Source organism: Lagopus muta, chromosome 8, assembly GCF_023343835.1.
Source record: "Lagopus muta isolate bLagMut1 chromosome 8, bLagMut1 primary, whole genome shotgun sequence".
Classification (NCBI taxonomy): Eukaryota; Metazoa; Chordata; class Aves; order Galliformes; family Phasianidae; genus Lagopus; species Lagopus muta.
The window spans coordinates 11412507-11426614 of record NC_064440.1 but is presented as its reverse complement, the minus strand read 5'-3'; the positions used below and the strand labels follow the sequence as shown (position 1 = coordinate 11426614).

The following is a 14108-nucleotide window of genomic DNA, read 5'->3' as shown; positions in this document are numbered from 1 at the left end:
CGCCAGACCAGGCTGCTCAGGGCCCCATCCAACCTGGCCTTGAACACCTCCAGGGACCGGGCATCCACAGCCTCTCTGTGCAGCCTGTTCCAGCACCTCACCACTCTCTCTGTAAAGAAATTCCGCCGACATGCAACCTAGCTCTTTTACAGATGCTTCTTGTGCGGTGTGCGTTTGGCATTCAGAAAAATAGGCATCACAAAATGTGAGAGAAAAATCTTTTCCAGATTATATTCTAGGAAGCTTAATTTTTGAGTCATCTTACTTTTGTAATTACAATGTAAAGCATACTTAGGTAAGAGAGCAGATTGTGCAGTAGGTATTAAATCCTTCTGTCTTTTCAGAAAAAAGCCAAAGGCCAGCTCCTGTTTGAGCAGATCATGTATCATCTGGACCTTATAGAAAGCGACTATTTTGGATTAAGGTTCATGGATTCTGCACAAGTGGCGGTGAGTAGCAGTCAATCTCAATGTTAAATTGCAATATTGACCAAAAAGCCCAAAGAAAACTGAAGCTGTGTGTTGTCTCTAGGAGGATATGGTTGTGTACATACCAGATGGTTTTCACGGAAACCTCTTGGAAGCTAGTTTGTGAAAATGCAGCTGCTTTTGAATACAGCAGCAGAGCATTGCTTGTCATGAGCACCCACCCTTCTTTCACATGCACTTGTATAGTTTTATGTAGGTGCTTTTCATGGCTTAGCCTGCAAGGATAGCTCCTTGTGTACTTCCTTACTATTTTTTCCTTTTGTGTTTAAGTGGAATGTTAGGATATCTTAGTGCACCTGTGTTTGTGAGCCTGATGGCTTCTGTTCAGAATTACTGAGATCAAGTTTTGTGTTCAACCTGTAATCGTGCATTCCTCTTTTGAGGAGAAAGCATTTGACTCTTTGGCACCCAAAGCAAACTCGGTGACCAGAAGGACTGGCTGCTGCTGGGTGTCAGCCTCTCGCAGAGCAGGGAGGTGTAGCTCTGAGGAGGAAAAGACTTGTTCTGAGGAGGGGGGATGTTATTTAGAGCCATGCATACCTCCTGTCAACAGAAATTAGACGGCTGTCTACTGCACACCTCTTTATATTTATGAAAGTCATGTTAGCTGTGTTAAGCATGCACAGTCAGAGGTGATGAAAGTAGGTATTGTTAGTAAATGGCTCCATTGCATCTATTTATCCACTTCAGAAAAGATGTAATTTGCTTTAGATATTCTGACTTGTGGCATCTGAAGCATTTCTGTGAGCTCCTAGGATCCCGTGGGGCGTTAGTTGTAACTGATGGCACAACCTGTGTGCTAAGCTGTTGGCCCGGGCTGTTTTATTGTCACGCAATGTCAGTTCGTCCTGAAACTGTGAAACCTGTGAAGGTTTTCTGTCTGAGAAGTGGCTTATGGCTCACTTTTGTCAGCGAATTGTTGCTTCCTGTCCAGACAGCCCTGATGAGTACCTGATAGCACACCCTGTACCAGGTACAAAGCGGTTTTGAAGTTTTGTTTACTTTTCTTAGCTATGTATGAGGCTCGGTAGAAGCTACGGTCTGTTTAAACTGGGCATCGAGGATACTTTCTTTGTAACAAAGCAGGAAGGATTGCTTTGTGCCATCAGAGCTGAGCACCACCGCCGGAGACAACTGCTTCAGGAACTGAGCAGCTGTTGTGATGGCAGCTTTCTTGCAAAGAGGAGCTGGCACGTTCTGGTCGAAATGCGGTTGGTACACAAAGAAAATCTGGAAACAAAGGCAGGGTCTACCAAGTGACTTTTCAACAATTACTCAGCAGACTTGCTAAATCAACAGCACAAGAGTCCAGTCTCACAGTGAACAGGACTGTCCGCTAACTCTGAAGGAAGAAATCATTTCTGCTACCCAATTTAAATCTAATTATATTGCTTCACTGCCTGGTTGCACGTGAAGATATTTAAAAAAAAAAGCATAAAAACCCTGAAAAGCTAGCAACGTGTAGGTAGCTGGAAAAAACAATATCTGAGAGAAACTGCTTGTTTTGATTACGAATGAATGTTCAGTAAATCACGTCTATACAAAGGATACTATTCCAAATATGTAGATGCCTTTTATTGATTCTTTTGAACTTCAGTGACTGGTAGGAGGTCAGCTTTCGAATTTATGATGTGCTCAGAAAAACAAAACAAAATGTAAGACAAGCTCTTCCTGATATTTTGCACTTGAGCGTTCAGATAGTTGTTGAAGGAATTTGTGAAGTGAAAAAAATGTCTTTTTCATGTCATCTCTGTGTTAATTGCTGGTCTGGTGGTTAAGGATAGTCACAGTAAGAGGCAAAGGACGTATTTACATGTTTGTCCACAGCGTGCCAGGCTTGATCTGAGTGCTGCTGAAGCCAAGGGAACAGGGTGTTTGAATTTGAGCAGCTTTGGTTCAGGATGATGCTGAGCAGCACAGCATGCCCAGTGATGGGACCTAAAAAGGCTGGGGATAACTTGCTGGGCTTTTGGCTTTCCCCTTAGCCACATGGAAAAGAAGTTTTTTGTAAGGAAGTGCTGACTGCTGAACTTAGGAATTTACTAACTGTTTAAGTTGCAAGCATCAAAGACTTGCTGTTCCTAATGGAGTGATAGTGCACAGCTCTCTGTTCCTTCAGCAGCTGTTTTGCCATCTGTAGCATTCAGTGCTGGAAGTGGCTGTACAGCATTGCACCAGGTATGCAGCCATGAGGTTCACAAACAGGGGCAGGTTTTACCCTCACCATCTTAATTAAGAACAAAGCAGCAATAAAAACTTATTTGCCCTACCTTCTTGAACTGTTGCTGTTTTTTAGATTATTATTTCTGAAGAAGCAGACTGTTTCAGTAATGACTCCCAGTACTTTGCTCCATGTGCTGCCTGTTGTTTAGGGAGCTTTATCTCTGGATTTTAGCAGGAGGCTGCATTGTACAAACTCTCGTCAGTGTGAACGTAAAGGATCTTTTTGCCAGGTCCACTTGAATTCCATTTTAATCACTTGAAGTAAATCTTAAGTTTGCTGATGTCTGTGTGCATCCGTGCACATGGTGGGTTTTTTCCTTCCTTGCCCTCCGGTGGAAAGCAGTTGTTTCCCTTCTGCCATGCACCGCCATCCCAAGCAGGCTCTGCAGGCAGCAGCCCTGCTGAGCAGACTTGGATGCTCAGTGCCTGTCTTGGGCCTCCCAGAGCCTGCACTGGAATGTGGAGGAGATGAGAGAAAGCAGAAGGGCAGTGAGGCGGGCACACAGCTGCTCTGGTGGTCTGCAGAGGCTCTCTTATCCTATCCTGTGTCTAAATCACCTGCAAGCCTCAGGTGGAGAGTGTATGTTGTTATGGTGGAAGGAGTAAGTCAGTTCTCTCAGAGCAATGAGTTTGTGGAATAGGAAGAGAGATCTTAGCATTTTTTTTTTTTAAATACTCCATTTAATGGCTCTGTAAGCAGAGCTGACAAATATTTACTTCATTCCTCTTTAAGGTTCCTGCTTTATTTTAGAAATACTAGATAACATTTTAAATAGCTTTCTGTAGCTACTCTGTTTAAATGACTATTAAGGGCATGTGCAGCAGTTGGTGGTGTTCTGATCTCCACCTGATCCATTAGTCCCTGCATCCTGGCTGTGTGACAGCCCTGCCCCGAGTGCAGGAACAGGTTTGCACTTGGCATCACAACCTGGCAGTACCGGTTCTGTCTCATAGTCCTGTTGCTTTCCTGCCCTCCTTGGGGCCCGCTCCCAATTTCATGGCACAAAGCTGAACCGAAGTCGTGCTGCTAGTTATGGAGTTTGTCTGTATGAGCTGTGAGGTGCCATTTGGGCTTGGGGTGGTGATGCAGTGTTACCTGGGCACTGCGAGCACCCAGGACACGGGGTGCAGGACAGCTTGTTCAGCCCATGCCATTACATTGCATGGGGTGCTAGGATTCCTGTTGCACTGAGTCACTTCTTAGGTGCTGCAAGCTGTCCAGGTGTTGATGGCCCTCCAAAGCAGGTTTCTTCTGCTAGTTGGGTGCTGGTTTCCCAACTTCAATTTCTGGTGTAAACACTTCAGCAGTGGCTGTTTGTGCAGTTGTGTTAGGAGGCATGGTATATACGTGTAGGAGTTTCTCTCGGCCTGCCATCTACAGCTTACTTTTCACATGCTCTTGTGTGCAGTATAAATTAAACCATTATTTTGGCTTCGAGTAGTCAGCCTTTATGTCTAGTATAGAGCTTAGAATTAGCATTAGTAAATGAGGCGCTAACTTCCCATGCTGAAATGTCAGCTGCAAATAGGCTGGAGAATCGTATGGAGCTGACTGCTTTGTTCAGACATCCACAGCTCTGCTGGTATTTACTGCACTCGAGTGATCCAGAAAGAAGGACCAAAAGACAACAATATTTACTTTGTTTGTCCTCTCCACATCTAAGTGATCTCAGCTGAGTCAGAAAGTCGGGTTCTGGTTTCTGCCTCCCTGGATTACTCTGCCTGATTATTGATGTGTGGGTCAGTTTCTGGTTGGATTTTTTAGGGTGAATTTTTTAGTAGTTGAAAAAAGAAATAGTGGCAGAATACTTTTAAATGGGTGATACATTCTTGACAATTGGATTTAAACAAGGTACGTCTGTATGGTTCTGTTACCAACATTTGCATTATAAATTTTGACTGAAAGTATCTTCAGTAGGCACTGAGAACTGAGAATTGTAAAAGATTTGGATTAGACCATTTTAATAGACTAGCTGTTTTTACAACATGGTCTTCATTAAAATTAACATACAGGGGTTTTTTGATTGTCTTCTCTCCTTATTGATGAATGCATTTATTTTTCAGCACTGGTTGGACAACACAAAAAGCATCAAAAAGCAAGTTAAAAGTAAGTGTCCTTCCCATTTTCTCTTTGAACCACACACTGAGCAGGAGGCACAGAGTTGAGCAGTGTGAGGTGGGAGGGGGGCCGTGCTCAGGAAGGAAAACACAGGGACAAAACCCAGTGTGTAGCTGCTCACTGCTTAATGACCTCTTCCCTCTACAGCTCATATTACTTTCATCTAATGCCCTTAATTAAACATGTTAGAGGCTCATTAATTATAGTTTAAAAAGACACAAGGCAGCTGAAGGTGCTTTTGTACCACAGATCTTTATCCAGTCTATAGGAAAACTTGTCTTGGAGCCTCCATCCCCTGCAGTAGCCCAGGATGCCTCAGTCTGTTTGAGTCCATCTCTCCAGTCATTCATTACCCACAGTACAACTCTCACTGTGGCCTGCTTGAGTCTGTGGTCCATGTTTGGGTAATCTGGGACATCAGCTGATTTCAGCTGATTTAGTCCAGCAGCTTCCTCTCTGCCTGATGCAGGAAGTCTCTGGGGATTTGTAGTGTTCTTACTAGTAAAACAAACATTTTGGAAGCACCAAAAGAAAATTCCTAATGTCAAGATACAGGAATGTACAGAGGGCTGTGCATTTTTAAAGAACTGTTAAACCATCCTTCTGCTGGATTAACTCTTCAGTTTCCAAAGATGATGATTCTTCCACAGAAGGGTCTATTATATCTCCCCTCAAATATGTCAAAAATTTACTGGAATATACAGATAAAAAGTGTCAATAGTGTGTGCTTCCCAGAGCTATGGAAAGTCACCGGAGGGGCTCACAGTGTGCAGTGTAGGGATTGGACTGACCACAGAGCCAAGATCTGCAGCTTTCTTGGCGATGGATGGAGCCCTTAAATATGGGGATTAACGTGGATTTTCACGTGCTTGGCAGGACACATCAACTTAATGTGATATGACTCCTGGATTGATGTGTAACACATACAGCATTTTTGTGTGTATATTTAAGTGTACTTTCACCCCGCGCTTCCATGTCACAGACAAATTCCTACCTTAAGATCTTGTGGTAGGACAGTGCTGATTTCAGTCAGTGTTTGAGATGTGATTCTGTGTAATAACAATAAAAAAAAGTCTCACCTGGTACATGTTAACTCTGTCTTGAATGAATTCTCCTTTGCAGTCGGCCCGCCATACTGTCTGCATTTTCGTGTCAAGTTTTACTCGTCAGAGCCCAACAATCTGCGTGAGGAGCTAACAAGGTGGGATGGATTTTGTAAAGGGGACAGCCATGAGAGCCTGAAAAAGGCCAGGGAAGTGTGGCTTTGGGGTATTTCTTTGAACAATTATGCAGTGCTCTGGAGAACTGCTTAAAGCTGATGGTTTACCTGGCTGTTGGTAAATATATCAGTATTTGCTATATTAGTTTATGCATTATTTTTTATTATGCATCTCCAGCAGCCAGTCTGTTTATACAATGCAATGGACAGACGTTTTTACTGACATGCTATCATTTGTCTGTATTCTGCTGAATGCATTTAGTTTTAGCTGCCTCTTTTTTTAGGCAGAAAAGCACTGACCTGCAGGCTTTTCTGGTAGAAATAAGGTTGGTTATGTTTCATTGCGTCCATAATCTTTGCAGTGGTTACACAAAGAGAAAATGCTGTGTAAGTGTGAACTGCTTTGAGGTGGGCTGACAGTACAGCCTGTGGAGGATTGTACTGTCAGGTGAGCAGATAATTCTCTCGTTAAAAGCATTTTATATGCTCGTTCACAGTGCTGCATTTCATGTTGGACTGAGACGTATTTGGGGTGCTTTGAAAGGGAACACAACTTACCATCTGTCAGCTGTATAAATCTGTTGTGAAAAACTGTTACTTCGCATTGTTGTCGCCACTGCTGATGATCCATTTTGGAGAGAAAACAAAGCTGTTGTGTTTTCTTGACAGCTGTAGACACTTCGTACCCCCAGCCATTTTTAAGAGTGCGAAGTGGGTGTGCTTGGTGTTGGTGTTTATCTCTGTGTGAATCGTAGATCTGCACTCCAGCCAAATCCCTCAGAGTGCCACCAGGAAGATTACAGTAGCATTACCCTTTGCAGCCATATGTACTCTGTGCAGCTTCTTACTCACGTCTGTTAATTTCATGTTAGAATTGTTTAAATTTCTTCTTGGTAACCTGGGAGGAACGTTTTACTTCCTGTTTTATGTTCCCAGATCAACAGATAGTTATCTTTAAAAATCATAGTAATAGGAAGAGTTCAGACCAGTATCTGTCTACCAATCTGAAACATTTTCATCTGTCTTGACTGAGTTCTGCCAGTCAGACCTCACTGTGCAGGTTTTAGCATGACAGAACTGAAACCTGAGGGCTTTTAAACCCTGTCTATCTACTTAGCTAATCCCCCAGACCAGGAGTGCAGCACGCCTGTCTTCTGTCTTGAGACTGTTTCACGAAGCTGCAGTGGGAAGAGGAGTGGTGCTCTGGGTTACAGGTGATGCTATGGCTTTCCAGGAGTTCCACTTTATCTTATGATAGGACATGCAGCTGGAGACTGTTGTCATCAGCTTCCACAGGTGCAGCTTGGTCACATTTTCTGCTGGTTTCCTGCTAGATGCCACCAGCCAGAGGTCATGTAACACACACTGAGCACGGGAAGTGTGCTTGAATTGTTTGCAAGTGTTGTGTGGCAGATAAGCACAGGTTGGTCACACCCACTGCACACTGGGAGTCTGTGCTCATTCTTTGGATATCTAGGGTCACTACTAAACAAATGCATTCCTTATGTAGAGGCCAGGTTTGGATAATGAATGCTTTGTCAAAGTACTTGTGGATTTCTGAGGGACGTGCAGAAAAACTGCCTGCATCAGTTTCACATCCATGTATGTGGGTATGAGCAGACATAAGACACAAATGGTCTTGGTGAATGTCAGGGCTGAAACAGAAACATCATCTTTGCCTTCATGTAAGACTTCTGTTCAACTGCAGTGGAATTCAATCTGGATGCCATTGCTGAAGTCATCCTTTCAGCTGGTGAGACTGCTTCTGTTGTTAACATAAAGCTGTGCTATGATACAGAAAGAAGGCTGTGGTGTTGGATTGGAAGATGGGTGCTGCACACTGGAGGGCGTAAACGCTTTTCATTTAATGCTTGCCTGGTTTACACAAGAAGGAGAATACTAAATAAGCAAGGCAGTGATGTAAAATCTGCCAACACTGAATATAGCAGGAGAATCATCTCTTTTGACCAACTGGTCATGAAGTATTGAATGAATACACCCCAAAATGCAGTTTTGGCTGACAGGACATGCTGCTGACTCATGCTGAGCCTGCTGTCACCTGCATCCCCATCCTTTTCTGCTGATCCTGATGAGACTTACTTAGATACTCCGTTTTGTTTTTCCATGCAGGTGTATAGCTCAGCTTCTGACAACCTCCAGTTCGGGGTTTATGTCATTTGAAATGCGTGCCACACTAACCCAATTGGTGAAGCATATTTAATGCAATTTCTTCTGTCTTGAAAAGCTCTGTAAGAAGAAAACTTAAGTTTTTCAGGCTCTAGCTGCTTTGTCTGAACTGAGTGACACGTTAGAACTGTTAATCAATGACTTCTCATTTAATCCTGCAGGTATTTATTTGTTCTGCAGCTAAAACTGGATATTCTGAGTGGAAAGTAAGTATTCCTGATAAGCAGTCTTTTGGACAACTACACAGTGATTAGTATAGGATTTATTAAACTTCCATGTTTGCATGACTAGTAAGTTTTGCTAAGTAATGAATTTTTCTTTAGAACTCTATTTTTGTTGCATGAGTAATGCTCATCTAGCTTGGTACTTGTCTCATTAATTTGGTGAAAATCTACTAACCCTTTTTCACTTTTGTACCAAATGTGTGTAGTTTCTCACTGTCAGGTGTATGAGTTGTCTGCTAAATAGTGCCAGAAGAGGTTTTAATGAGGCATTTCTGTTCTGGCAGGTTGGAATGTCCTTTTGACACAGCCGTCCAGTTGGCAGCTTATAATATGCAAGGTAAGTAGGTATGAGGGGGAAGGATGAGGTTGCCTGTTCAGCTTTAAATAAATATAAAGCTTTATATATATATATATATATATATACTATATATAATAGTATATATATATACTATCCTTATCTCTTTTAGTCTGTCGTTCTGGTATGCAGTGAACAGGTTCTGTGCAAATATTAGCAATCCAGTGTGAAACAGAGCTACTCTTGAGTGTAATTTCGATGATTGTGTGTATAGAAAGTTACTGATTCCTTAGAAAACAGAACAAGGAGGTTCTGAACATAAACAGCTTTGTCCTCAATTTGTTTTCTAATATAATTCTGTGCTAACCATATTAATGAGTTGCCTTTGACTTCTGATTCCACCTGGGAACTGCCTATCCATGGTTTCCCTGAGAGCTGCGGTGTGTCCTTTACCTACTTGCGTAGGGTGTGCATCATTGATTTTTATGGCTGTTACTTGAGGATGTGATCTTAATAAACGTGAAGCTTGCTGTAGTTTCAGAGAAACCCACGAAAGAGGGGAGGCTTGAAGTTCCAGATGTATCTGGATTATATCCTTTTTGGAGGATATAGCAATGTGGCCTCGTTCAACCCAGTTTGAGTGTACAAAAACATCCCAGAATCTGTTGTGAAGCTGTGGTACGGAAAAGGGTATTTGGAGATGTGCCATGTGTTTGTGCAGCACAAATCCTCTGTGCAGCATTCATCTTGTAAAGCAGCGTACTGTTGCACTTGGTGAGCAGGAGTTAGGTAACAGGGCCAGGTCACTGAAATTCTTCCTCTTACAGATATTTTCCAAAACATGTTTTGCCTCCTTAAGGGGAGGAGCTACTAATAGCCCTGATCACGTGTAGGTACAGAGAGCTGGTGTTAAGCTGTAAAGAAACCTGTCTTCTTCCCCTGTTCTTTTGAATGGAAGAAAAACAGTTAGAATGCAATCTGCAGTTAAAAATATTAGCATTGTTAGAGCCTAAAGATACAGGTTCAGTGTGTAACTTTTTGGAAAATCTAAGTGATCTAATTGGACCATATACACATTTCTTTTTGTGCTGGTCTTTTCTTTCCTCCCTCTGCAATGAGGCCTGCAGCAGGGCTTTCATCTTGCTGTCTGACAGCTGTGTACTCTCATTTAAATCAGCTGGAACCCAAGCTGGCTTTGACAGCATTCCTTTCAACAGAGGCAGGCGTTTTAGTGGGAGTAAATTATTATGGAACTACAGACTTCCTCTGCCAGCATTGAAAAAAAAATAATCAAAAAGAAAAGAAGAGAGAAGGAGGGGAGCAAAAAGGCTGTTAATATACCCACTGTGTTCAGAAATCCAAGACACATCATTGTGTTGTGTGTAGTTTGTGCACCTGTGGAGTACTTTATAAGTTTGACTTTTCTGTGCTTTTCAAATACATTCCTTTCTTTCTTTTTCCTGTATAACATACATAGTTTCTTTATGCAGACAGAATAATTATTAGCATTTATTGGAAGATCAAGTTCCAAATTAGAATTACTTCTGAATTTTTGGATAGAAGTTGAACATCAAGAAGCCACTTGAAATGAGTGGGAGGAGCAAATATGCAGTGACTGGGAATCAGGACTTCCTTGTAAAAGTTTCTTAACTGAATGTCAGCATTTTAGGCATACATCAGTCTTTCCAGCAGGACTCGTTAGCATCTGTGGAAAGAGGGCTGCACTTTGACAGAACGCGCCCACTGACTACTATGTTCCAGTATGCTCTCTACGTAGCATCATTTCTTGCCCCTGCTGGGTTTGCAGCAGGGTACTAGATGAGCCATTTGGTACTGACATTGCAGTCCTTGAGAAAGGGAAAGAGAAAAACCACCACCTGTATGATGACATCCTGATACAGAGTAACTTTAGCAGGACGGATTTATTGTCACAAAACCAAAAATTAATTTTCAGAGCAGGACAAATAATTCACAGAAAGCTAAAAACTGTTTTTGCATTTTACAAGTTGAATACATTTTAATAACTCAATACAGAATTCCATTGTAACTTGAGTCAGCTGTTGGCTCAGTGGAGACATCAGTGACAAAAAGGTTGAAAATTTTCTACAAGAATAGTTTCAAGGACGTTGATAACTTCAACTTATAAGAAGCTTTTATACTGCTTTATCAACAACACGTTGTAAAATTAATAAATAATTAATAAAAGTTAATCAAACTTTTGTGTAGACAGTAAAATAATTTTTTTGTGTGTGTCCCTAACTTCCTTGTCAATAAAAGGTGACACTGCAATTACAGGGAGGACTGAGAAGAGAAGGGGGAGCACAGAAAGAAGCATTAGTATCTGAACTAGAAAAGGACACAACAGTTCCTCTTCATATTTTCTGTCTTTATGGTGAACACTGTTTGATAATGGTGTTCTGTTACAGCTGAACTTGGAGACTACGATCCTGCTGAGCATGTCCCTGAGCTGGTATCTGAGTTCAGATTTGTGCCTACTCAGACTGAGGAGATGGAGCTGGCCATCTTCGAGAAGTGGAAGGAATGCAGGTACAAGATTTTCCAGTGCACGCCAACCAAGTTTGCACTCATTTTTCTATGAAGTGAGCATACTACGAAGATACTGCTGATGCTTTTTTCTTGTTCTTATAGAAAAATGTAATCCTAATGTGTTTCTGTCATATTTTGTTAAAGGATGTAATATGAAAAATGAAGCTTTCCAAAGGTCTGAGTAAAACGATGAGGTTGCAGAATCTTGAAATGCAACAATTTTTGCTGCAAAGATTTTGCGTTAAAACTTTCGAAAGTGACCTTCATGTTAGTGAAGGTGAAGGAGGGTCAGCAGTGCTTAGGTTTTTCACAACCTCTCATGCTTTCTTCTCCTCTTTCCTCATATGCCAGTTTTTTCTTTCTGTGCTTCTTCAGGCATCAACCTAACGCAAAAAATGTATTTCAGGGGGCAAACACCAGCACAGGCTGAAACTAACTACTTAAACAAAGCTAAGTGGCTGGAAATGTATGGTGTAGACATGCACATAGTCAAGGTATGTTTAACCACAGCATGGTGACCTTTTGAAATGATAATGTTAGCTTTGTCCAGCGTTTAAACACAGGTTTTGCTCTGAGGGAGAAAATTGAGCACAGTACTCATCTAAAGTATGTAACAAGTGATGTGACTTTCTATCAACATTCTGCCTTATATTGTGCTTTTCTAGATGATAGAAATCCAAGGATATTTGCTCTGTATGAAATATGCACTTGGTGTGGCATTCTGTTGTTTGTATTTTGACTGAGAGCTAAGTGCAAATCATAGTAATGAAATTAAAAGTGGCCAGAGTCCAGTTAGCCACCTCTTGAAAAACTGCAAGTAAAAATAGATGTTCTGTGGAGAAGGACCGCACAAAGGCAGTCCTTATTACAAAGACAAATCAAGAAACTTGGGTTTTCCACTTTATTTTTGTGTTACTGAAGGGATGCCATCTAGAAAAATCCGTTGCATAAGATCATTGAATGTAGAAACACTTAGGACATCCTTGTTGCACTAAATAACCAGATACATGGTTAACTGTCACATTGGGCAAATAAGCTGTATTAATCACTGGGTAATGTGGATATGTAGTCAAACACTGAAATGAGCATGATTTTTATTTTGTGGCATTTAGGCAAGGGATGGCAATGATTACAGCCTGGGACTAACCCCTACAGGAGTTCTTGTCTTTGAAGGAGACACAAAGATTGGTTTGTTTTTCTGGTAAGCTTTCCAATTGTGCATTGAGATACAATTTATATCTTCACTCTTTCATTTCTTTTGCACTACCCAATTTTTATTTTTTCTTTTTAACATGAGAAAAGTGGGAATTCTGGGTACCTGCAAGACCTGTGAAGCATTTTTACAGCATCCAGAAACAATTTTTTTTTTTATCATGTACAGAAAATGAGCAGGCAGATGGTGAGCAAAATTTCATCATAAGAATAGTTACTTTTAGTCCAGTCCTATAAATTTTGCAGAGAAACACTCACTTTGTGGCAAAAATACTAGTTGTGTGTCCTGTCAACTCAGTACAGGGGTCCCTCCATCGTTGTGTAGGTATTTTTTTGCTGGTTGGGTAGGAAAGTGGATACATTTATGTCGTACCGTATTGTCTGCATTTGGAATTTTCTGAAACAGAGCCAGCATTGGAAATGATGTACAGTATACTCTACAGGCTGTTGGGTTTTTTTAATAATGCATTTGATAACGCGTTAGAAAGGTTTGATCTGCCTTTGTATCATTATAAGTTCAGTTTTGTGTGCTTGTGGAAGATGAGGCATGCAGCAGTATTTGGGGAAGTCTGATTTCCATTCAAGTAATTATTATTTTAATTCTGATAGATGGAACTGTTTGGAAGTTGCTTTTTACTTGAAAGTTTCTACTGAAGTGTTAAATTTGAAGGTAATGTATTGCCATCCATTGGTATAATGAAGCTCTGCTGCCTGAACTTAAACCACCCACAAAAAAAGGAAGCAGGGAGGGAGGTAGAAAAACTTGGACCATTGCGTCTAACCTAGCTCTCACTGAGCTGCTACTGAGAGAGCTGAACATAACCTGTTTTTTCTGTTCATCTTGCAGGCCAAAGATAACAAGACTTGACTTCAAGAAGAACAAACTCACTCTTGTTGTTGTTGAAGATGATGAACAGGTAGATAACAATCTGTTTAGTTACATCTCAATCTTGATTATATAGTACTAGTTTATATGCTCCTGATCTGTAAGTTTTGAGAATTAACACGGATGCCTTCCAAGATTTTCGGTTGTGACTTTTTGTGAGGAATAAAGGGAGTTAAATGTGAAATAAAAAAGCTAAATCACTTCTTTTCTCACCCCGTTTTTAAAAGAGGAACACCTCATTAAACTACTGAAGATCAGATAATTTGGAAACCATGTACTGGTTTTGGTGCATTGTGCAAGAAGGTTTTTCAAAAGGCCAGGTAGCACTTCTAGTGGATTGAATTCTTTGGACAGATGCCAGAGTTGTTCCCGTGGGAAGAAATTGCTCAGAGCTGAGAAGATAAAAATGTGAGCATTGTTAACTTGAAGAGATCAGATTTGGAAGTGAAACCAAGTTAGCCTCATAGACTTTACCCTTTCTATAATAATAATAATAATAACAACAATAATGATAATGTCTCTAACTTGTAGTTAGTTAAGATTTGCTTTGTGAAATTTACGGGTGCTGGCCATTCCCAGCTTAAGACATTGGAGCAGTTATTCTTTAAATCCTCCAAGAAGATTAATTTTTCTGCCTTAATTATTTCTCCTTTACCACAAATTTTAGTATCTATTAAAAGAAGTATTCTACTTGGCCTGCATGTAATT

The 14108-nt window shown here is 41.0% G+C and overlaps 1 protein-coding gene across 6 annotated transcripts in view; it reads left to right on the top strand.

Moving 5' to 3' along the window:
- EPB41L5 (erythrocyte membrane protein band 4.1 like 5) overlaps positions 1–14108 on the top strand; it is a 49445-nt gene that overhangs the window by 8099 nt on the left and 27238 nt on the right. For all 6 annotated transcript variants that reach the window (XR_007378746.1, XM_048954153.1, XM_048954156.1 and 3 more), the window contains exons 3-11: positions 345–449; positions 4776–4818; positions 5953–6031; positions 8398–8442; positions 8745–8797; positions 11182–11302; positions 11709–11796; positions 12415–12503; positions 13362–13431. Coding sequence is in view for 5 of the 6 variants with exons in the window: in XM_048954153.1 (XP_048810110.1) it covers positions 345–449; positions 4776–4818; positions 5953–6031; positions 8398–8442; positions 8745–8797; positions 11182–11302; positions 11709–11796; positions 12415–12503; positions 13362–13431 (693 nt within the window). In the remaining variant the exon portion in view is untranslated. The remainder of the gene's footprint in view (positions 1–344; positions 450–4775; positions 4819–5952; positions 6032–8397; positions 8443–8744; positions 8798–11181; positions 11303–11708; positions 11797–12414; positions 12504–13361; positions 13432–14108) is intronic.